The sequence below is a fragment of the Salmo salar genome, chromosome ssa08 (assembly GCF_905237065.1).
Source record: "Salmo salar chromosome ssa08, Ssal_v3.1, whole genome shotgun sequence".
Taxonomy (NCBI): Eukaryota; Metazoa; Chordata; class Actinopteri; order Salmoniformes; family Salmonidae; genus Salmo; species Salmo salar.
In genome coordinates, this window is record NC_059449.1 from 7702501 (window position 1) to 7727751 (window position 25251).

General features: G+C 44.4%; 3 protein-coding genes across 5 annotated transcripts in view; all 3 read left to right on the forward strand.

Moving 5' to 3' along the window:
• LOC106609873 (zinc finger protein 34) overlaps positions 1-2156 on the forward strand; it is a 70181-nt gene extending 68025 nt beyond the window's left edge. For both annotated transcript variants that reach the window (XM_045723166.1, XM_045723167.1), the window contains one exon: positions 445-2156. In XM_045723166.1, coding sequence (XP_045579122.1) covers positions 445-1361 — 917 coding nt within the window. In that variant the 3' untranslated portion in view covers positions 1362-2156. The remainder of the gene's footprint in view (positions 1-444) is intronic.
• A 2319-nt stretch (positions 2157-4475) lies between these two features.
• LOC123744262 (uncharacterized) lies at positions 4476-13576 on the forward strand. The gene is made up of 6 exons (XM_045723173.1): positions 4476-4983; positions 5366-5496; positions 5672-5848; positions 11363-11524; positions 11913-12024; positions 12257-13576. The coding sequence occupies exons 1-6, from the start codon at positions 4692-4694 to the stop codon at positions 13108-13110; spliced, it is 1728 nt and encodes a 575-aa protein (XP_045579129.1). The 5' UTR covers positions 4476-4691; the 3' UTR covers positions 13111-13576.
• Positions 13577-16894: 3318 nt separating this feature from the next.
• The window catches only part of LOC106610040 (oocyte zinc finger protein XlCOF7.1-like), a 268532-nt gene continuing 260175 nt past the window's right edge, over positions 16895-25251 (forward strand). Inside the window, exons 1-3 of one of the 2 annotated variants that reach the window (XM_014208902.2) lie at positions 16897-17379; positions 17574-17704; positions 19782-23965. In XM_014208902.2, the coding sequence (XP_014064377.2) occupies positions 17133-17379; positions 17574-17704; positions 19782-21011 (1608 nt within the window). In that variant the 5' untranslated portion in view covers positions 16897-17132 and the 3' untranslated portion in view covers positions 21012-23965. Of the gene's footprint in view, positions 17380-17573; positions 17705-19781; positions 23966-25251 lie in introns of those variants that run through there. The other variant, XM_045723175.1, reaches the window with a different exon arrangement.

Consider the following 25251-nt stretch of genomic DNA (forward strand, 5'->3'; position numbering starts at 1 on the left):
GGCACGCCATCACCAACACTGGACAATTGAGGAGTGGAAAAACATTGGCTGGTCCGACGAATCCCGGTTCCTGTTGCCTCATGCTGATGGCAGAGTCAGGATTTGGCGTAAGCAGCATGAGTCCAGCGCTCTATACTGCCTGGTGTCAACGCTACAGGCTGGTAGTGTAAGGGTGAGGGGAATATTTTCCTGGCACGTTAGGTCCCTTGATACCAACTAAGCAACATTTGAATGCTACAGCGTAGCTGTTCTGGAGGAAAATGTGGGTCCAACCTGGTACTAGATGGGTGTACCTAATAAAATGGCCACTGAGCGTATAGCCTACTTTTTAAAAAACGTTTTAATTTTATTTAACAAGGCAAGTCAGTTAAGAACAAATTCTTATTTACAATGACGGCCTACTGGGGAACAGTGGGTTAACTGCCTTGTAACCTCTTCCTGTAGGTGGTTGGCTGGAGGCTAACAGAGGAGACTGGCCAGCCATCTTGGTATCCCAGACGGCTGCATCTAAGGGCCCTGGGGTCGACATCACCAAGCAGGCCAGGACCAGAGGCGACATAGTGGAGGTCAGTGGATGGGACAGCGTCTTCAACTCTAGGCTGAGGAACAACACTGTTAACCACAACCAGAAACAGACAGTCGAACACAAAACAACAAACAAACTTAGTCTCCATGACAACAGACTGGCTGAGACCAGGGCGAGGCGTAGATTTGGTCTGCGGGGACGAGGAGGTGTACATATGCAGCAGGAGAGAACAGACACAGACTCTGCTAGCGATGCTCCATCCTGCTCCTATAGTTGTGATTCAGAGAGACTGATGGTACCTCAGGTTAACCCCGTAACAGGTGCTGCCTTCAGCCTGCCTTCTATAGGATCTATCAACTGGAACATGGACCCTGTGACAACACAGACACTCCCTGGCCTTCATCCTCCTCACACTCTCCTAATGTTAAACCAGACCTCAGACAATGCCAGTGCCTCAACACTAAATGGCTACACAAGCCCATTGACAAATGACAGTAGTGGAGATGGAATCTGTGGGAAAGCCTTCAGTTTCCCCAAACAAGTGGAGATCCACCAGAGGATTCACACGGGGGAGAAACGATTCGGCTGCCAACTGTGCCGGGCCAGTTTCTCACACTCATTCAACCTGAAGAGGCACCAAAGGGTCCACACAGGGGAGAAACCCTTCAGCTGCCCCCAGTGTGAGAAAAGGTTCTCACACCAGCACCAGCTGAAGATGCACCTGAAGGTCCACACGGGAGAGAGGCCATTCGCCTGTACGCACTGCGGGAAGAGGTTCTCAGAGAGGAGCTACCTCAGGATACACCAGCAGAAAATGCACACGGCCCATGTATAGTGTGTAGTGACATGTAATGTAGTACTAGTTAGTTTGTAGTTAATTCTGTTGGTTTAGGATGTAGGAGGGAGCTGGATGAGAACTGAGAAAATAATGTGTGTGATGAGGCAGAATAGATGATATGGTGATGGTGTCTGTAAAAATGCTTCACTAATGAAAAGTTACCTTGTCCTGTTGTTTAATGCTGGTGTTTTATAATGAGGAAATGATAGTGCCTTAATTCAGGTTTACTTGACATGAAGTAATGAAGCAATGTGTAAATTTGTACATATTTAGTTATTTTTAGGTGTTTTTAACATACATTTGATACTGCCATCCCACATTGTTTATGAAAATGTATAACATTCCAAAATATGTTGTCCATTAAGTAATGGTTTTAAAACAATGATTATCATATTTAAAAAACTATGGCACTTATATACCAAGTCCTAGACTGTTTTCTAATGAGAATCATGAACGTTGAGTTGATAAACGAGATCCTTCCCAGTGGTTTCAGTCTGCCTTCTTGAAGAGTTGCCTGGCGACCACGTTTCTTTTTGCTCTTGAAGCACGTTGAGATTCTATGAAAAGCGCTATAGAAATGTAATAAATTATTATTAATGTAATGTTGAACCTTTTCCAAAGTATTCTAAAATTAAGTTCATCAAAGCACGTGTACCAGATCTACAGAAAAGTAAATAGGGCGAAGTTAAACTACTTGTCACATGTATTGTTTTGTGCAATAAAAGTACTGTACTTCACGTTATGTGAGTGTATATGACCATTTCGTTGAAATTAAATACAAAATTGACTCTGTGCTGATTGACTTGGTTCTTTTTTTATCATTGCAGGGACTGAATTTCCCTTATCTCAGGCAAAAACCAAAACATTATACTTATTACTTGAATCAACGCAGACGGACATTTTCTATAATAAACTCCAATGGCTCCATATTGTTAGGTACTTGAATCACAGTGTTAGAGATGGGCTTGACTGTGGTTAACAGTTTATAATATCATGTTTGTGTGTACAGAAAAGAGTTTCTTATATAAACGTTTACATTCTCTTCTGTTCAATTTTTGTTTACAGTCTGCAGTCCATGAGGACCTGCTGATATCTGGTGTTGCTGGCGGGAGAGACTGGACCTCTGAAGCGCCTGGTCACAAACCCTGGCCCCAGATCAGAACCCTGGATCAGGAGCCATCGCTCATCCTTCCTGAGTCGGAACCAGGACCGAACCGTAAGGGACAGAGACTCCACCACCACACAGAACACAACCAGTGGACAGGTAGACTGAACAACCTCTGTCCTGGTGGTCATCAGAGAGACAGAGGCTCCAGTCAGGGATCCAGTCTGCAGCCCAGACCCTTCTCTTCACAGTCTCAGTGCAGGGATGAAGCAGGGCCTGGGGCTGATAGAGATAGACCCTCCTGTTCCTATGATACAAACACCACAGTATCCATGTTGAACAGAGCAGGTCACCCTGGGCTTCAGCCTTCACAGAGAGTGGTGGGAGACCCCCCTGGTGGGGTCTGTGTTCATAGAAACCTTGGGCCTGGGTCTAGCCTTCCTCAGTTACCTCAGGGTTACCCCACCAATACAGACAGGGTCAGGATGGGTGTTCACCACGAGAGGTACCTAGCCTATAACACATCACACAATCCTAACACCCAAACAATGGCTAGAGGTCAAGGAAGGAGCTCAAAGACTAACATTAGGACGGACGACGACAAGCCATACGCCTGCCCCACGTGTGGGAAGCGCTTTGCTAAGGTGAAATATGTGAAGCAGCAACAGACCGTTCTCACCAAGGAGAGGCCCTTCATGTGCAAACTATGTTACAAGAGCTTCTCCTTCTTGAGTTACCTTATCAAACATAGGAGTGTCCACAATGGGGAGAAATCTTAGCAGTGTGGCTTGATGTACACAGAATATCTGGGAACCATTCTTTAACTGAAATATTATAGTGATCATGTAAAGTAGGGCCAGGCGGTATATTATATTTTACTATATACCAGTAGTTTGGGTTTTTAGTTGTGTAACGGTCTTTCAGTGTTTGGTTTGATAAACGTGTTAAGCCAGTGTAATGTCCGTTTTTATAGTTTATTCCGTTTGCTACTTGAGTTGTCTCCCTCTCCTTCCACACATACCAAGCCCTGCACTCGGTGTCACTCAAGGAGAGCATGTTTTTCTGCTACCACGAGTCACAACTACCACTTGCAGTGACAGTCTGCATGGTCAATGCATTCTATAATTTCACTATTAGTTTGTGTATCTTACTGTCTGCAAACAGCTAGTTTGTCTTTTCTTAGCAAGGTGTGGTTAAAATAAATTGTATTAGCTAATGCTAATCGCACCTAGTCAGAGCAAACGTAGCTATCTAGCCGGATACCTGGTGTAGGCCGAGATCAGCATGTTTGTGCAACGGTATATCCTAAATCGAAGAGGTACAGGCAAAGAATAAATATTTCAGCTACAGTAAGCGAAACATTTCATGTAACGTTAATTAGGGTCCACTGGGAAACACTGACCAACACTGGTTCCTACCCTGTCACAATAACCTTCCCTGGCTTTTTAATTCGTCATGTCAAACGCTGCATTCAAAGTGACCACTATATTCCAGATTTTGTTTGAAGTTTCATTAAACACTATAAAACCCATCAGAATGTACAAAGCCCCATTTATTTGCGTGTTTATCATTTAGAATTAGAATTTCCTTCGAACCTATAGGGTTCTGTTCTTGCCACCGATATGATCTAGCCAGCCGTTCTTTTTAGGTAATTTACTGCTCTGAGTTTGAAAGGGGTTTCACTAGATAACACAGACAAAGTCAAAATTGGCTATATCATAAAAATTATTTCTGGTCTTAATTTAAGGTTAGGCATAATGTTAGCGTTGTGGTTAAGGTTAGGTTTAAAATCAATGTTAAGAGAAATTGTAGACATAGTCAGAGTTCAGCCATAATTATGACTCTTGCGTAGCTGTGTACGCAAGAGAAAACGATTGAAATAAACTAATCATGAATAGGTTGATGTGTAACGTAATAAGCATTACCGTAAGTCAATGAACAGCACGCATCACATTTTCATTTGCCACGCCCTTTGAGCCATGACGCCAACCAATAATATCCTTCCTCTAAAGTGCAAACGAAAGTAAACAGTGACCAAGAACAATTTAAACTTGAGCGTTTTCTATTGTTATTTAGACGATTATTAACGACATGGAACTCAAAATATGACTAATTTAACGGCAAAGCATCACATACTTACCCCCATGTAGTATCTAATTCGCGTTGGAGAGGACTTGGTTGATATGTTATCTAGGTAAGGCTAGTTACTTTACCTGCTAACAATGGCTAACGTTACTAACTGTATGGTTTTTCACACTCAAATAGCCTCCATCATGGAGGTACTAGCGAATGCAGCTGTGGCAGATATCTGTAAACTCGTAGACGACGACTATGCAGTGTTTCGTTTGGAAATAACTCATAGCCAGAAAGAAAACGGGGCATTGCGGAGGAAACTAGAGCTACTGGAACTGAAGTTGGAACAGGAGCGCGCAGAGAGGACAATGCGAGAGCGCGTCCTCACCAGTCGTCCCAGTAGTGTCAAGATCCTCGACCGATACAGAGGAATTGCAAGAGGTACTTTTTGCAGAAGGCTGCGGGACCTGTCGCCCGGTTCCCTTCAGCGCATATGTTTCCGATGTGTTATCTAGAATTGGGTCTTGGTCAGTTGTTGGATAGTATGCAATACTAGCCCCTGATTACTAAGCACAATTTAATTTTAATTTTACCAGGCAGGTCAATTAAGAATACATTATTATTGCACAAAGACAAAACACTATTCTAACCAGATTCTTGATGTACTGAATTTCATATTATTATATACAATGAAAACAATGTGATGCATGGAACATAATACATCGATCAATAAATTGTGTATCAAGTAGTTATAATTAGTGTTACCTTACATCCTGGCCAGTAGCTAACCTTACCACCTCTTTTTCCCCAATCGCTCTCTCAGGTGAAGGACATCTCACTGGAGGCCACAGGAGCTTTGTGAAGCCAACGGGACACAATACATGGAGAGATGACCAACCAATCACTGTTGATGAGGGGAGTGGAACCTCAACCCAGCAAGTTATCGTGATAGAGGTTAGTGTCATAGTGTGACATAAAACATTTTAAGTGCAGAAAATGTGGCCTGTTCACTTGCTTCCATGTACATTCCTTATTTATCTGCCATAGGGGAGCTTGTGAGACTTCTCCATGACATTGTTATCCAATTCTACTAATGTACCGTTAATAACCTCCCCTCTTCTTGTGTCAGTCTGCCGATGTAGAGGCTGCAGGTCCTGGGGTCAAGCAGGAGAGGTCTGAAGGAGAGAAAGACCCACGGCACAGCAGAGACATCCAGACTGTAGCAGCCGCCGGAGTAGCGCACCCTGTAGTTAGGAAAGACCTTGCCGCCGCGCCCCAGGCCAGGACCCGACGCAGCATCACAGAGGTCAGTTGAACGCTGTCCTCACGTCAAAGACAGACACAGAGACTTTGACACACAGGATCTGACCACAGATCAGACCCAAAGAGACTGGGCCTGGGGAGACTGTGCCATCCTCCTGCTCCTGGCTCAGAGTACTTACCGGTATTTCACCAGAGCCAGAGGACGGTTCCTTCCCGTGGTGATGGTGACGTGTTAGACACTGGTGTTGATGATCTGTCTTGTTCTTACACTACAGAGATGAACCCTGGCAACATATCCTTGGGTTTAGAGCAGAGATGGACAACTGCCGGGCCGCATATCAATTTCCAAAAACTGATTTTTTAAAATATATATATTTCGAAATTCGGTTGTGCATCAGCACTTAATCTTATGTCAGTCACTTATTGCTGCTCAATTAGCCCATGTCAGCTAACATTTTCAAGATTGGTAAGTTAGTCCAGCCAGCTATCTAAACTTGTAGTGATCATGGTCAAATTACCGACCGGGGGGCCCCCATTGATTTTGTTCTTCACTCTCACTCGGATATCATATTCAAAACTGCAAACATTTCTCTCCACCCCATCGCAAAATGTGTAGAGTTAGGGATCGCGACTCAGTGTCCACGTCGATGGCACCTTCCGATTCACACAGCCCCATCCTTTTCGTTTAGGTACGAGCTACAATTTAGTAGATATTAATCTTACATCTACACATTGCGCTAGCGGAACACCACTCCAATATCCAATGATAAGGCGTGGCGCGAAATACAAACTCCTCAAATCCGAAAACTTCAATTTTTCAAACATGACTATTTTACACCATTTTAAAAGACAAGACTCTCCTTTATCTAACCACACTGTCCGATTTCAAAAAGGCTTTACAACGAAAGCAAAACATTAGATTATGTCAGCAGAGTACCCAGCCAGAAATAATCAGACACCCATTTTTCAAGCTAGCATATAATGTCACAAAAACCAAAACCACAGCTAAATGCAGCACTAACCTTTGATGATCTTCATCAGATGACACTCCTAGGACATTATGTTATACAATACATGCATGTTTTGTTCAATCAAGTACATATTTATATCAAAAAACAGCTTTTTACATTAGCATGTGACGTTCAGAACTAGCATTCCCACCGAACACTTCCGGTGAATTTACTAAATTACTCACGATAAACATTCACAAAAAACATAACAATTATTTTAAGAATTATAGATACAGAACTCCTTTATGCAATCGCGGTGTCCGATTTTAAAATAGCTTTTCGGTGAAAGCACATTTTGCAATATTCTGAGTAGATAGCTCGCCATCACGGGCTAGCTAATTTGACACCCACCAAGTTTGGTACTCACCAAACTCAGATTTACTATAAGAAAAATTGGATTACCTTTGCTGTTCTTCGTCAGAATGCACTCCCAGGACTTCTACTTCAACAACAAATGTTGGTTTGGTTCCAAATAATCCATAGTTATATCCAAATAATCCATAGTTATATCCAAATAGCGGCGTTTTGTTCGTGCGTTCAAGACACTATCCGAAGGATGACGCGCAGACGTGTATCGTGACAAAAACATTCAAAATATTCCATTACCGTACTTCGAAGCATGTCAAACGCTGTTTAAAATCAATTTTTATGCGATTTTTCTCGTAAAAAAGCAATAATATTCCGACCGGGAGACGTCCTTTCCGTTCAAAGACTCAAAATCTAAAATGGACTCTTCACGCGCGCACCCGTCTCATTGTTCTCAGATCGACCACTTACCAAATGCGCTACTGTTTTTCAGCCATGGACAGCAGAGTCATCATTCAACGTTCTGGCGCCTTCTGAGAGCCTATGGGAGCGTTAGAAAGTGTCACGTTACAGCAGAGATCCTTTGTTTTGGATAGAGATGACAAAGAAGGCCAAGAAATGGTCAGACAGGGTACTTCCTGTACAGAATCTTCTCAGGTTTTGGTCTGCCATTTGAGTTCTGTTATACTCACAGACACCATTCAAACAGTTTTAGAAACTTTGGAGTGTTTTCTATCCAAAGCTACTAATTATATGCATATTCTAGTTTCTGGGCAGGAGTAATAACCAGATTAATTCGGGTACGTTTTTTAACCGGACGTGAAAATACAGCCCCCTATCCATAACAAGTTAAGATGGTGCCGAAGAGGATGGCTGAACTTTTACATGCTCCTAACTGTGCTATTTTGTTGCGTTGTTTAACTTATTTTGTACATAATGTTGCTGCTACCGTCCCTTATGACCAAAAATAACTTAGACATCAAAACAACGATTACTCACCTCGAACTAGAAGAAGCTTTTTCCTTTAACGAGTTCGATGAGAAGGATATACTGCTTTCCCGGGAACAGGCCCAAATCCCCATCATTTGCGTGAGGAAAAGGGGGGCGCAGGTCGGGCTACCTTCTGAGAATCCATAGGCAAGCGAGTAAACTCCCACTGCCATCCGTTCTACTGGCTAACGTGCAATCATTGGAAAATAAAATTGATGACCTACGATTAAGATTATCCTACCAACGGGACATTAAAAACTGTAATATCTTATGTTTCACCGAGTGTTGGCTGAACGACGACATGGATAATATAGAGCTGGTGGGATTTTCCATGCATCGGCAGAACAGAGAAGAAGCTACGTCTGGTAAGACGAGGGGTGGGGGTGTGTGTCTATTTGTCAATAACAGCTGGTGCGCAATGTCTAATATAAAAGAAGTCTCAAGGTATTGCTCGCCTGAGGTAGAGTACCTTAAGATAAGCTGTAGACCACACTATCTACCAAGAGTTCTCTATATTATTCGTAGCCTTCTATTTACCACCACAGACCGATACTGGCACTAAGACCGCACTCAATCAACCATAAGCAAACAAGAAAATGCTCATCCAGAAGCGGCACTCCTAGTGACCGGGGACTTTAATGCAGGAAAACTTAAATCTGTTTTACCAAATTTTTACCAGCATGTCACATGTGCAACCAGAGGGGAAAAAACTATAGACCACCTTTATTCCACACACAGATGCATACAAAGCTCTCCCCCGGCAAATCTGACCATAATTCTATCCTCCTGATTCCTGCTTACAAGCAAAAACTAAAGCAGGAAGTAAGTGTTTTGCTAGCACAGACTGGAATATGTTCCGGTATTTATCCAGTGGCATTGAGGAGTATACCACCTCAGTCATCAGCTTCATAAGTGTATTGATGACACTGTCCCCACAGTGACCGTATGTACAAATCCCAACCAGAAGCCATGGATTACAGGCAACATCCGCATCGAGCTAAAGGCTAGAGCTGCCGCTTTCAAGGAGCGGGACTCTAACCCGGAAGCTTATAAGAAATCATGCTATGTCCTCAGACGAACCATCAAACAAGCAAAGCGTCAATACAGGATTAAGATTGAATCCTACTACACCGGCTCTGACGCTCGTCGGCTGTGGCAGGGCTTGAAAACTATTACGGACTACCAAGGAAAACCCAGATGCGAGCTGCCCAGTGACGCAAGCCTAGCAGACGAGATAAATGCCGTTAATGCTCGCTTCGAGGCAAGCAACACTGAAGCATGCACGAGAGCACCAGCTGTTCTGGATGACAGTGTGTTAACGCTCTTGGTAGCCGATGTGAGCAAGACCTTTAAACAGGTCCACATTCACAAAGCCGCGGGGCCAGACGGATTACCAGGACATGTACTCAAAGCATGCCAGACCAACTGGCAAGTGTCTTCACTGACATTTTCAACCTCTCCCTGACCGAGTCTGTAATACCTACATGTTTCAAGCAGACCACCATAGTCCCCGTGCCCAGGGAAGCAAAGGTAACCTGCCTAAATGATTACCGCCCCATCGCACTCACGTTGGTAGCCATGAAGTGCTTTCAAAGGCTGGTCATGGCTCACATCAACAGCATCCTCCCGGATACCCTAGACCCACTCCAATCCGCATACCGCCCCAAAGATCCACAGATGACGCAATCTCAATCACACTCCACACTGCCCTTTCCCACCTGGACAAAAGGAACACCTATGTGAGAATGCTGTTCATTGACTACAGCTCAGCGTTCAACACCATAGTGCCCACGAAGCTCATCACTAAGCTAAGGACTCTGGGACTAAACACCTCCCTCTACAACTGGATCCTGGACTTCTTGACAGGCCGCCCCCACTGGGGCCCCTCAGGGGTGTGTACTTAGTCCCCACCTGTACTCCCTGTTCACCCATGACTGCGTGGCCAAACATGACTCCAACACCATCATTAAGTTTGCTGATGACAAGTGGTAGGCCTGATCACCGACAACGATGAGACAGCCTATAGGGAGGAGGTCAGAGACCTGGCAGTGTGGTGCACCAGGACAACAACCTCTCCCTCAATGTGAGCAAGAGAAAGGAGCTGATAATGGACTACAAAAAAAGGCAGGCCGAACAGGCCCCCATTAACATCGACGGGGCTGTAGTGGAGCAGGTTGAGAGCTTCAAGTTCCTTGGTGTCCACATCACCAACAAACTATCATGGTCCAAACACACCAAGACAGTTGTGAAGAGGGCACAACAAGACCTTTTCCCCCTCAGGAGACTGAAAAGATTTGGCATGGGTCCCCAGATCCTCAAAGTTCTACAGCTGCACCATCGAGAGCATCCTAACTGGTCACCGCCTGGTATGGCAACTGACCGTAAGGCGCTACAGAGGGTATTGCGTACGGCCCAGTACATCACTGGAGCCAAGCTTCCTGCCATCCAGGACCTCTATACCCGGCGGTGTCAGAGGAAGGCCCTAAGAATTGTCAGACTCCAGTCACAGACTGTTTTCTCTGCTACCGCACGGCAAAAGGTACCGGAGCGCCAAGTCTAGGACCAAAAGGCTCCTCAACAGCTTCTACCCCCAAGCCATAAGACTGCTGAACAATTAATCAAATGGCCACCGGACTATTTACATTAACCCCCCCCCAATTTGTTTTGTACACTGCTGCTATTCGCTGTTTTATTATCTATGCACAGTCACTTCACCCCTACCTACATGTACAAATTACCTCAACTAACCTGTACCCCCGCGCACCGACTCGGTACCTGTACCTCCTATATATAGCCTCTTTATTGTTATTCTATTGTGTTACTTTTTATAATTTTTTTACTTTAGTTCATTTGGTAAATATTTTCATAACTCTTCTTGAACTGCACTGTTGGTTAAGGGCTTGTAAGTAATCACTTCACAGTAAGGTCTACATTTGAATGTATTGTTGTCAGCAGAAAAGATCCACAGCTGCAATTGGAATAACCAGAGTAACAGATTTCAGTGTTGAATATTCCTGAGTAAAATATTGCATCCAGGCATTGTGTGACTTTTGACTTATCATAGCTGACTATTTACCCACATCATATTTATATCCACAATGATGGGTTTAATAACAATTAAGTCATTCTGTAACTACAGTATAGGACTCAAACGTAGTGGGGATGGATAAACACGCCATGTTGAAAGTGGGTTTATTATCTGTGTGTACGTACTTGAGGGAGTGTTTGTCTGTATCACCTGTTTCTTCCAGGAGGAGGGTCCAGAGGTGCTGCTGGTGAAGGAGGAGGGGTGTGATGAGGGTCTGGGGAACCCTGAGGGGACCATGGTCATGGAGGACAACCAGACTACACCACCTCCTGAACCCACAGAGGAACCAGCTGAGCAGCACAGGACCACACACAGTCTCACTGAGGTGAGCCCACTGTGAACTACTGTCTGAATGATATTAAGTCAGGGTCCGTATCCACAAACCCTCTCAGAGAATAAGTGCTGATCTAGGATCAGTTTAGCCTTTTAGATAATTATGAATAAGGTTATGTAGATGAGGGGGAACTGATCCTGTATCAGTACTCCTACTCTGAGAATCTTTGTGGGTCCGGGCCCAGGTCTTCATTAATTTAATGTGGGACCATGCCTTTGCAATGTTCAAACCATTAAAGAGTGTCAAATAATAAAATCAACTAACACTTTTGCATAGTACTCAGCAATCCCTCATTGCCCAATCAGAAGATGCTCCCAATCAGATGGTGCTCCTATCAGATTTCTTGATCCAACATCATCTCACTCTGTATCTCTTACAGTCAGTAGACATGGAGGATGGGAAGCCTGATCTGCTGCTGGTCAAAGAGGAGACAATAGAAGACGGACCAGAGAGCATTGATCTGCTGAGTGGACTAAAGATGGGGGAGCAAGGTAAGGGAGAAATACATATAGCCTACATACAGTAATAGATCTTCAATGTGAATAGTAATACATATAGCCTACATACAGTAATAGATGTTCAATGGGAATAGTAATACATATAGCCTACATACAGTAATAGATCTTCAATGGGAATAGTGATGCACCTGGCTATGTGTTCTTATTTTTCTTCATTCATAAAATGATATCAATACAACTTGTGTTTACATACAAAAACATACAGGTGGTTGGCTAGAGGCTAACAGAGGAGACTGGGCATCCATCTTGGATTCCCAGATCGGTGCAGCCACTGAGCAGGCAAGGACCAGAGGCGACATAGTGGAGGTCAGTGGATGGGACAGCGTCCTCAACTCTGGGCTGGGGAACAACGCTGTTAACCACAACCAGAAACAGACAGTCGAACACAAAACAACAACCAAACTTAGTCTCCATGACAACAGACTGGCTGAGACCAGGGCGAGGCGTAGACTTGGTCTGCGGGGACGAGGAGGTGTACATATGCAGCAGGAGAGAACAGACACAGACTCGGCTAGCGATGCTCCGTCCTGCTCCTATAGTTGTGATTCAGAGAGACTGATGGGGCCTCAGGTTAACCCCCTAACAGATGCTGCCTTCAGCCTGCCTTCTATAGGATCTATCAACTGGAACATGGACCCTGAGACAACACAGACACTCCCTGGCCTTCATCCTCCTCACACTCTCCTAATGTTAAACCAGACCTCAGACAATGCCAGTGCCTCAACACTAAATGGCTACACAAGCCCATTGACAAATAACAGTAGTAGTAACGCTATCAGCAGATCTGGTAGCAAAGAGAAGCGCTTTCTGTGTCCATTCTGTGGGAAAGCCTTCAGTTTCCCCAAACAGGTAGAGATCCACCAGAGGATGCACACAGGGGAAAAACCGTTCGGCTGCCACCTGTGCCGGGCCAGTTTCTCCGACTCGTCCAACCTGAAGAGGCACCAGAGAGTCCACACAGGGGAGAAACCCTTCAGCTGCCCCCAGTGTGAGAAGAGGTTTTCCCACCAGCACCATCTGAAGAAGCACCTGAAGGTCCACACGGGAGAAAGGTTGTAGGCACTGCGAGAAGAGGTTCTCAGAGAGGAGCTACCTCAGGATACACCAGCAGAAAATGCACATGGCCCATGTATAGTGATGTAATGTAGTACTAGTTAGTTTGTAGTTAATTCTGTTGGTTTAGGATGTAGTAGGGAACTGGATGAGGTGAACTGAGGAAAGAATGAGTATGATGAGGCAGAGTAGTGATGTTGAACCTTTTACAGAGTACCGTAATTTCCGGACTATAAGCCGCTACTTTTTTCCCACGCTTTGAATCTCGCGGCTTAAACAATGACGCGGCTAATATATGGATATTTCCCGCTTTCAAATAAAAAAAATTCAAAAAAAACACTCTCTGTGACGTGCTCAGTTTTTTGGCGGCATGAAGCTTTCATTAGACCAATGAAATTGCCGAACGGGTTAAGGTCAAACAACTTTTTTGTTTACTGTTTAGATTAAATCGAGCGTGCTCAAACTTCCCATCATTCTGATTACGGTAGTCATTTTGTCACCCTCATCATGGCAAAGACACGGAGAAATGCATATGATGCATCTTTCAAGTTGAAGGCGATTGATCTGGCTGTTGGAAAAGGAAATATGGTCTGGAGCAATGACTTTCTTGGTAGGCTACTGTTTACTGCTTATTTTTTGTTACAAGCCGTGTTTCGTTAAAGCCTGTGTAAAGTTAATTTGTTTCAATGTACCGGTAGGCACCTGCGGCTTATAGACATGTGCGGCTTATTTATGTTCAAAATAATATTTATTTTTAAATTCAGTGGGTGCGGCTTATATTCAGGTGCGCTCAATAGTCCGGAAATTACGATATTCTAAAATGTATTTTTATCAAAGGGAGGGTACCAGATGTCCAGAAAAAGTAAAGTGAGAACATAGTGAGAAGTTATTATTCTTGTCACAGATCGTTTTTGAAAGTAGGGGAGAGTGGGGTAAGTTGAGCCATTTCATACATTCAGGGAGCTTGCAATTGGCATGCTGACTGCAGGAATGTCCACCAGAGCTGTTGCCAGAGAATTGAATGTTCACTTCCTGCCTCTAACGTCGTTTTTGTGAAATTGGCAGTATGTCCAACCGGCCTCGCAACCGCAGACCACGTGTATAGCATCCTGTGAGCAAGCGGTTTCTGATGTCAATGTTGTGAACAGAGTGCCCCATGGTGGCGGTGGGGTTATTGTATGGGCAGGCATAAGCTACGGACAACAAACAATTGCATTTTTATTGTTGGCAATTTTAATACACAGAGATCTGTGACCAACAGATTCACATCTGTATTTCCTGTCATGTGAAATCCACTGATTAGGGCCTATTGAATTTATTTCTATTGACTGATTTCCGTATATGAACTGTAACTCAGTACATTTTTGGAAATTGTTGCATATTGCATTTTATATTTTTGTTCAGTATATTTCAGGATGTTGTGTATCCCTGGAAATAATCTGAATGTATTTAAACATTAGTTTTGAAATCATAGCTTGTTGAAAAAAGTGGTCTATTGGCACAACTTACCCTGGGTATGGGGTAAGTTGAGCTGCGGGACAGGGTAAGCTACACATTTTTGTTCTGTACCATTTTTATTTACCAAACAACATTTTGAAAATCCCCCCCAAAAAAGATAAAGAAATTCAACACAATTGCTTTTTGGTATTTTAATTATTTTAAGCATTTTTAACACAAGCTTAACACCTAACATAGTGTCCTCCAGCTCGTCACTAAGCTAAGGACCCTGCGACTGAACACCTTCCTCTGCAACTGGATCCTGGACTTCCTGACGGGCCGCCCCCAGGTGGTGAGGGTAGACGACAACACATCCACCACACTGATAATTAACACGAAGGCCCCACAAGGATGCATCCTCAGCCCCCTCCTGTATTCCCTCTACACCCACGACTGCGTGGCCTCACACAGTTCCAACTCCATCATCAACTTTTCTGATGACATGACAGTAGTAGGCCTGATTACCAACAATGACGAGATGGCATACAGAGAGGAGGTAGGCACTCTGGTGTGGTGCCAGGTAAATAACCTCTCCCTAAAGAAATCAGCAAACCAGGAGGAACCAGACTGGACTCCCCCATCCTCATCAACGGGACTGTCATGGAGAAGGTCAAAAACGTTACTTGGCATACACATCTCCAAGGAGCTGAAATGGTCAAACCACACAGACACTATGGTGAAGAAGGCAAAACAGCGAGTCTTCAACCTCAGGAGGCTGAAGAAATGATGCCTGTCCCTGAGGGTCCTCACAGTGTTCTACAAGAGCACCATTGAGAGCACTGTTGAGCTGCATCACAGCCTGGTAGGGCAACTCCACCGCCGCTGACCGCAAGGCTCTACAGAAGGTGGTACGCTCATTTGAACACAACATTGGGTTCACACTGCCTGTCCTCTGGGACACCTACAACACCAGGTGTCGCAGGAAGGCCAAGAAGATAATCAGGGACCTCAGCCACCCGAGCAACTGCCTGTTCTCCCCGCTTCCATTACTCAGACGCAAAAACTGTCAGACTGGCCTATAGCTCCTACACCCAGACCATCAGGCTGCTAGACAGCTACCTGCCCCCCCCCATCCCCATGGGCACTCTTCACCCCCGCAACTGACATTTACCCTGCCCCCACATGGACATTTATCATTGTTGCAGTTGTAAATATGTATATTATTATTTATTATCGTTTCATTCACTTCTTTTTGACCTGCACTGTTGGAGCTCAGAGCTTAAACATTTCTCCATACCCTGCTGTTACACAAATTACACCTGTGCATGTGACTAATAAACTCATCTAATCAATACCTGGGGCTGACAGAAACGTCTCTCTCTATGATACAAACACCACAGTATCCATGATGAACACGGCAGGTCACCCTGGTCTTCAGCCTTCACAGAGAGTGGTGGGAGACCCCCCTAGTGGTAGTCTATCAGGTAGTCTCTTCTCCTTCAGAGTCTCATCTAGTGACGGTGTCTGTAAAAAGCCTTGAGTTGGACCTGGGTCTAGCCTTCCTCGGTTACCCTATTTTTACCCCACCAATACAGATCGTTGCAGGATGGGCGTTCACCACAAGAGGTACCTAGTCTATAGCACAACACACAATCCCAACAACACCCAAACAATGGCTAGAGGTCAAGGAGGGAGCTCAAAGACTAACCACCTGAGGGTGGTGGCTCCTGCTTCTACCTCATCTGGTGTCATTGGGTCACAACGTGGGAGGCCGAGCGTTAGGTCGGACGTGAATAAGCCGTGCACCTGCCTCACATGTGGGAGATGCTTCACTGAGGCGAACTATGTGAAGAGGCACCAGATTGTTCACACCAAGGAGGCAAATCAAGTGCAACTTACATTACAAGAGCTTCTCCTCTGAGTTACTTTCAGACCTAGGAGTGTCCATAATGGGTATAAATCGTAGCAGTGTGGCTGAGATGTACAAAGGGAACCATTCTTTAGCTGACATATTATAGTTATCATGTGAAGTGTCTTGGGGTAAAAGTGTAATTAACCACATACCCCTCGTTAACCCTTTGTTAAATTGTCATTTGAAACAGAATTGTGTAAATACCTGTTTTTATAGAGACAGTAAACCTAAGCTAGAACAAGGAGTTGAATATTTACCTTACTGAGCTGAATAAAGAAATAAAGTAATTATTTTATACTCTTACTAACACACTGTTCTTTCTAAACGAGCTTAAAAGATACTGATCATAGGATAATTGATGTGTAACGTAATAAGCAGTACCGTATTTAAAAGAACAGCGCGCAACGTTTTTTATTTCACCACACCCTTTGACCTATGACTCCCACCAATAAGATCATTTCTCTTCAATGTAAACGGAAGTGAACAGTGACAAAGAACAATTTCCACGTTAACATTGTTATTTAGACGTGTATTAACACCCTGGACCTCAAAATATGACTCGTTTAACTGTACAGCATCACATACTTACCCCAGGTAGTGTTTAATTTGCGTTGGAGACAGGACTTGGTTGATATATGTTATATAGGTAACGCTGCTGACGTTAGCTAACTGTAACGTTATGATTTTTCACACTCAAATAGCCTCCATCATGGAGGTGCTAGCGAATGCAGCCGTGGCAGAGATCTGTAAACTCGTAGACGACGACTATGCAGTGTTTCGTTTGGAAATAAGTCAAAGCCAGAAAGAAAACGTCGCATTGCGGAGGAAACTACAGCTACTGGAACTGAAGGTGTCACGGGAGCGCGTCCTCGCCAGTCGTCCCAGAAGTGTCAAGATCCTCGACCGATACAGAGGAATGGCAAGAGGTACATTTAGGCCCGTTCCCCTCTGCTCATGTGTTTGGATAGTATGCAATATTTCCACTTGCAAGAAGTTATGAAAAGTGTTACCTTACATCCTTGACAATTCTAGACAGTGTCAGTAGTGAACAATAGACGGTTGTGGCATTGACGATAACTCACCTACCTAACCACCTCTTTCCCCACAATCACTCTCTCAGGTGAAGGACATCTCACTGGAGCCTACAGGAGCTTTGGGAAGCCAGCTGGACACAACACATGGAGAGATGATCAACCAATCACTGTTGATGAGGAGAGTGGAACCTCAACCCAGCATGTTATCATGATAGAGGTTAGTGTAATAGTGTGTCAGAAAGATTTCATACCCCTTGACTTATTACACATTTTGTTGTGTTATACCCTTAATTCAAAATGGATTCAATTGCTTTTTTTCCTCACCCATCTACACACAATACCTTATAATGACAAAGTGAAAACATGTTTTTAGAAATGTTAGCAAATTTATTGAAAATTATATACATAAATATCTCATTTAGATAAGTATTCAGATTCCTGACACAATTTATAGAATCACCTTTGGCAGCGATTACAGCTGTGAGTGAGTCTTTCTGGGTATGTCTCTGCTTTCCACACCTGGATTGTGCAACCTTTGCCCATTATTCTTTAAAAAAAATTGAAGCTTTGTCAAATTCATTGTTTATCATTACTAGACATTCATTTTCAGGTCTTGGCATATATTTTAAAGTAGATTTAAGTAATCTGTAACTCGGCCACTTAGGAACCTTCATTGTCTTCTTGGTAGCAACTCCAGTGTATATTTGGGCATTGTGTTTTAGGTTATTGCCCTGCTGAAAGGTGAATTCTTCTCCCAGTGTCTGGTTAAAAGCAGACTGAACCAGGTTTTCTGCTAGGATTTTCCTGTGCTTAGCTCCTTTCCGTTAATTTTTTATCCTGAAAAACTCCCCAGTCCTTAACGATTACAAGCATACCCATAACATGATGCAGCCACCACTATGCTTGAAAATATGGAGAGTGGTACTCAGTAATGTGTTGTATTGGATTTGCCCCATACATAATACTTTGTTTTCAGGACAGAAAGTGAATTGCTTTGCCACATTTTTTGCAGCATTACTTTAGTGCCTTGTTGCAAACAGGATGCATTTTTAGAATTTGTTTAATTCTGTACAGGCTCCCTTCTTTTCTCTCTGTCAATTAGGTTAGTATTGTGGAGTAACTACAATGTTGTTGATCCATCACAGCCATTAAACTCTGTCACTGTTTTAAAGTCATCCCTGACCAGTTTCCTTCCTCTCCGGCAACTGAGTTAGGAAGGACGTCTGTATCTTTGTAGTGACTCTGTGTATTGATACACCATCCAAAGTGTAATTAATAACTTCACCATGCTCAAAGTGATATTCAATGCCTGCTTTAAAAAAATATTTTAACCCATCTACCAATAGGTGCCCTTCTTTGCAAGGCAATGGAAAACCTCCCTGGTCTTTGTAGTTGAATTTGTGTTTGAAATTCAATGCTCAACTGAGAGACATTACAGAAAATTGTATGTGTGGAGTACAGAGATGAGGTAGTCATTTAAATAATCACATTAAACACTATTATTGCACACAGAGTGAGTCCATGCAACTTATAATGTGACTTGTTAAGCACATTTTTAGTCCTGAACTTATTTAGACTTGCCATAACAAAGGGATTTAATACGTATTGACTCAGGACATTTCAGCTTTTCATTTTTTATTCATTTGTAAAAAATGGTGAAAACATGATTCCTCTTTGACATTATGGGGTATTGTCTCTAGGCCAGTGACAAAAACATCTAAATGTAATCAATTTTAAATTCAGGCTGGAACAAACAAAAAGGTGGAAAAGGTCAAGGCGTGTGAATACTTTCTAAAGAGAGAGTATCTCACAATGGGTGTGGCGTCTGTGAAAGCATGGGCCATTGAGACGGTGACAAATCTCAATTTTGAAGTAGTACATTTTATTTTTCTACTACTTCTATGAGTTGGCAAACAAACTGTAAGGGTGCTCACTGCCACCTAGAGTCTGTTGTTTGAGCAGGTATAAAGTCAATGTTGATGATTTACTGGCACCTGCACTTACTCACAAGTATAATTAATTGGCTGATCAAAGATCCTTCCTGATGACCTGAAGAGAATTATGTGATCCTTCCTTAACCCACAGAAAGTCCCACCGAGTTGACTGCTTCAAAACGGTGTAAGTCCTCAATAGCTTTGCCCATGCTAAAACAGGATTTTGGGCACCTGAGTCCTCTATCTATCTCTGTGGTACATCCTCATTTATCTGCCATAATGGAGCTTGTGAGACTTTCCTACGATGTTGTTATCCAATTCAACTCATGTACCTGTAATAACCCTCTCTCTTCTTGTCAGTCTGCAGATGTAGAGGCGGCAGGTCCTGGAGGATCGTCTCTGGTCAAGCAGGAGAGGACTGAAGGAGAGGTGGACCCACGACACAGCAGAGACACCCAGACTGGAGCAGCGGCTGTAGTGGCGCCCCTTCTTGCCATGGAGGACCACGCAACCGCCCTGCAGCCCAGGACCCGACGCAGCATCACAGAGGTCAATGGAATGCTGAATGCCATCGTCAAGTCAGACACAGAGACTTTAACTGTAACACAAAGGCTCTTACACACAGGATCTGACCACAGATCAGACCCAGAGAGTCTGGGGCCGGGTCCACTGGGCTGTCCTCCTGCTCCCGGCTCAGAGTATTTACATTACGGTAACCCAAGCCCAAAGACGGCTCATTCCCATCGGGACTCAGGTGACGCATTAGAGACTGGCAATGATTCGTCTTGTTCTTACACTACAGAGATGGACCCTTGCAACATGCCCTTGGGTTTAGAGACACAGACTGATCTGTCTAGAGGGAACTGGAACCGGTACAGTAGTAGTGTATACTCCGAAAGGTGCTTAGATAAGAAAGGGGAGGGTTTGGTTGTAGATGAAGTGACTGTGAAAGTGGAGGGCGACATTTCTCCCACATGGAATGCAGATAGTCACCTAAGAGACGGACACTCACAGGGAAGAGATTTCTTAGATGACAGGGAATGCTTAGAAACTAATCCAAATGTCACAACCCACTCCCCTTTACTCGTGCTCAGAGATCGCGACTTAGTGTCCTCATCGATGGGGCCTTCCGATTCACACAACTGCCTTTTTGATCAGGTATTGAACTCAAATGACAGGGCTACAACCCAGGCTATGGGAGGGGGAGCCACATCAGGCAATAGTAAAGAGAAACGGTTCCTCTGCATGTTCTGTAACAAAGGCTTCAGCTGCCCCCAGAAAGTGAAGATCCACCAGAGGGTCCACACAGGGGAGAAACGCTTCAGCTGTACCCAGTGTCACATGCGCTTCGCCCAGGCTGGTGACCTAAAGAGGCACCAGAGGGTCCACACAGGGGTGAAACCCTTCAGCTGTACCCAGTGTCATATGCGCTTCGCCCAGGCTGGCCACCTGAAGAGGCACCAGAGGGTCCACACAGGGGAGAAACCCTACAGCTGCCCCCAGTGTGAGAAGAGGTTCTCCCGTCAGGACCAGCTGAAGATGCACCTGAAGGTCCACATGGGAGAAAAGCTGTTAGCTTGTACGCACTGAGCTACCTCAGGATACACCAGCAGAAAAACCATTCCACTATATAACATAGAAAGTAACCGTTCTACTCTACAGCTTCTGACGTTTAGATCAAACCCTGCATTAAAGGCAGAGATTAATTTTCGTTGTTGTCCGCAGAAAAGATCGACAGACGCGTTTGGAATAACGAGAGTAACATATTTCAGTGTTGAATATTCCTGGGTAGAATATTGCATCCAGACATTGTGTGATATATAAGGCATATATAAGCCTAGAAAGTAAAATCAAATTGTATTTGTCACATGCTTTGTAAACAACAGACTAACAGTGAAATACTTACTTACGGGTCCTTTTCCAACAATGCCGAGTTAATGATAAAGATGAAAAAAATAGTAAGTAATATGAGTAAAAAATAGACAGAGAATAACAATGCCGAGTTAATGATAAAGATTAAAAAAATAGTAAGTAATATGAGTAAAAAATAGACAGAGAATAACAATGACGAGTTAAAACAACATGGCTATATACAGGGAGTGCCAGTACCGAGTCGATGTGCAGGGGTATGAGGTAACCGAGGTAGCTATGTACATATAGATAGGTACTAGGCCTTACAAAAAATGGTATGTGTGGGGTACAGAGATGGTGGTCATTTAAAAATCATGTTAAACACTAATATTGCACACAGTGTCTATGCTACTTATTGTGTGACTTGTTAAGCACATTGTTTTTGTCCTGAACTTATTTAGGCTTGCCATTTCTTAAACATTTCTAAAAACATGATACCAGTTGCGATACCAAGCGGTGATGCAGCCAGTTAAGATGCTCTCGATGGTGTAGAACTGAGGGCCCATGCCAAATCTTTTCAGCCTCCTTAGGGTGAAGAGGCATTGTCATGCCCCCTTCACAACTGTGTTGGTGTGTTTGGACCATGATAGATCCTTTGTGATTTGGACACCGAGGAACTTGAAGCTCTTGACCTGCTCCACTACAGCCCCATTGATGTGAATGAGGGCTTGCTCGGCAATCTGTTTCCTGTAGTCCACGATCAGCTCCTTTGTCTTGCCCACGTTGAGGGAGAGGTTGTTGTCCTGGCACGACACTGCCAGGTCTATGACCTCCCTATAGGCCACCTTCGTGTTGTCAGCAAACTTAATGAGGATGTTGGAGTAGTGCACGGCAGTTGTGGGTGAACAGGGAGTAAAGGAGGGGACTAAGCACACACCCCTGAGGGGCCCCCATGCTGAGATCAGTGTGGCGAATGTGTTGTTGCCTACCTTTCTGGTTGGGATACGCATGTATGGTCACTGTGGGGACGACGTCGTTGGTGCACTTATTAATGAAGCGGGTGATCAATGTGGTAAACTCTTCAAACAGTCCTGTAGGTTAGCATCCGCTTCATTGGACCACTTCCGGGACCACTTGCACTGGTACTTCCCGTTTGAGTTTTTGCTTGTAAGCTGGAATCATGAGGATAGCGTTATGGTCAGATTTGCCAAATGGAGGATGAGGTAGAGTTTTGATGCGTTTCTGTGTGTGGAGTAAAGCTGATGTAGAGTTTTTTTTTTCGCCTCTAGTTGCACATGCTGGTAGAAATGAGGTAAAACGGAATTCAGTTTCACTGCATTAAAATCACCGGCCACTAGGAGCGCTGCTTATGGCCCTATACAGTGTGCATAGGTTTGTACTTGTAAATAGACAGCTATGAAAAATACAGATGGAAATTCTCTTAGTAAATAGTATTTTCTACAGCTTATCATGTGGTATTCTAGCTCAGGCGAGCAGAACCTTGAGACTTCCTTAATATTAGTGATCACGCATCAGCTGTTGTTAACCCTAAGCTGCTGTTCTGTCTTGCTGATGCATAGAAAAACCAGCCAGATGTATATTATCCATGTCCTTGTTCAGCCAGGACTCAGAGAAACATAGGATATTACAGTTCTTCAGGTCCCGTTGATAGGATAGTCTCAAACAGAGCTCGTCCAGTTTGTACTCCAGTGATTGTACGTTCGCCAATAGAACGGAGAGTAAATGCATTTTTTTCACTCAGCGACGCAGTTTTGTCAGGGTGCCCGCAAGTCAGCCTCACTTTCACCGCCGCCTCTTTCTCCTCGCAGTCTCTGTTTCACGGAAACATGGCTCTCTGTCGGTACAGCCACCAGGATTCTTTGTGCGTCGCTCCGACAGGAATTAACATCTCTCCGGGAAGAAGAAGGGCGGTGGTGTATGTTTCATGATTAACGATTGGTGTAATTGTGACAACATACAGGAACTCAAGTCCTTCTGTTCACCTGACCTAGAATTCCTTACAATCAAATGCCGACCGTATTATCTCCCAAGAGAATTCTCATCGGTTATTGTCACAGCCCTGTATATCCCCCCTCAAGCCGATACCACGACAGCACTCAAGGAACTCCACTGGACTCTATGCAAACTGGAAACCATATATCCTGAGGCTGCATTTATTGTAGCTGGGGATTTTAACAAAGCAAATTTGAGAACAAGGCTATCAGCATATTGATTGTAGTACCCGGGCTGGCAAAACACTGGATCACTGCTACTCTTACTTCCGGGATGCAAACAAGGCCCTCCGTTCGGCAAATCTGACTATGACTCCATTTTGCTTCTCCTCTCCTATCGGCAGAAACTCAAACAGGATGCACCTGTGACAAGGACCATTCAACGCTGGTCTGAACAATCGGAATCCACACTTCAAGATTGTTTTGATCATGCGGACTGGGACATGTTCCGGGAAGCCTCAGAGAATAATATTGATTTAAACGTTGATTCGGTGATTGAGTTTATAAGGAAGTGCATAGGAGATGTTGTACCCATTGTGACTATTAAAACCTACCTTAACCAGAAACCGTGGATAGATGGCGGCATTCGTGCAAAACTGAAAGCGCGAACCACCGCATTTAACAATGGAAAGATGACCGGGAATATGGCCGAATACAAACAGTGTAGTTATTCCCTCCACAAGGCAATCAAACAAGCGAAATGTCAGTATATGGACAAAGTGGAGTCGCAATTCAACGGCAGGGTCTACAGACAATCACGGTCAACAAAAAGAAAATCAGCCACGTCACGGACACCAACGTCTTGCTTCCAGACAAACTAAACACCTTCTTTGCCCGCTTTGAGGATATCACAGTGCCACCGACACGACCCGCTACCAAGGACTGTGGGCTCTCCTTCTCCATGGCCGACGTGAGTAAGACATTTAAACATGTTAACCCTCGCAAGGCTGCCGGCCCAGACGGCATCCCTAGCCGCGTCCTCAGAGCATGCGCAGACCAGCTGGCTGGTGTGTTTACGGACATATTCAATCTCTCCCTATCCCAGTCTGCCGTCCCCACATGCTTCAAGATGGCCACCATTGTTCCTGTACCCAAGAAGGCAGAGATAACTGAACTGAATGACTATCGCCCCATAGCACTCACTTCTGTCGTCATGAAGTGCTTTGAGAGACTAGTCAAGGATCATATCACCTCCACCTTACCTGCCACCCCACTTCAGTTTGCATACCGACCCAATAAATCCACAGACGATGCAATCGCCATCACACTGCACACTGCCCTATCCCATCTGGACAAGAGGAATACCTATGTAAGAATGCTGTTCATTGACTACAGCTCAGCATTCAACACCATAGTACCCTCCAAGCTCATCATTACGCTTAAGGCCCTGGGTCTCGACCCCGCCCTGTGCAACTGGGTCCTGGACTTTCTGACGGGCTTCCCCAAGGTGGTGAAGGTAAGAAACAACATCTTTGCTGATCCTTAACACGGGCCCCACAATGGTGCCTTCTTAGCCCCCTCCTGTACTCCCTGTTCACCCATGACTGCGTGGCCATGGACGCCTCCAACTCAATCATCAAGTTTGCAGACGACACAACATTAGTGGACTTGATTACCAACAGTTACGAGACAGCCTGCAGGGAGGAGGTGAGGGCCCTTGGAGTGTGGTGTCAGGAAAACAACCTCTCACTCAACATCAACAAAACAAAGAAGATAATCGTGGACTTCAGGAAACAGCAGAGGGAGCACCCCCCTATCCCCATCGACGGGACAGCAGTGGAGAAGGTGAAAAGTTTTAAGTTCCTCGGCATACACATCACGGACAAACTGAAATGGTCCAACTACACAGACAGTGTGGTGAAGGCGCAACAGCGCCTCTTAAACCTCAGGAGGCTGAAGAAATTTGGCTTGTCACCTAAAACCCTCACAAACTGTTAGAGATGCACAATTGAGAGCATCCTGTCGGG

What these genes read in the sequence shown, in the direction of transcription:
- LOC123744262 (XM_045723173.1), top strand. Translation starts at nt 4,692, where the DNA reads ATGGCTAACGTTACTAACTGTATGGTTTTTCACACTCAAATAGCCTCC. An exon ending in ATACAGAGGAATTGCAAGAG is followed by an intron (nt 4,984 to 5,365) that starts GTACTTTTTGCA and finishes TCGCTCTCTCAG; the next exon opens with GTGAAGGACATCTCACTGGA. An exon ending in CCACACACAGTCTCACTGAG is followed by an intron (nt 11,525 to 11,912) that starts GTGAGCCCACTG and finishes TATCTCTTACAG; the next exon opens with TCAGTAGACATGGAGGATGG.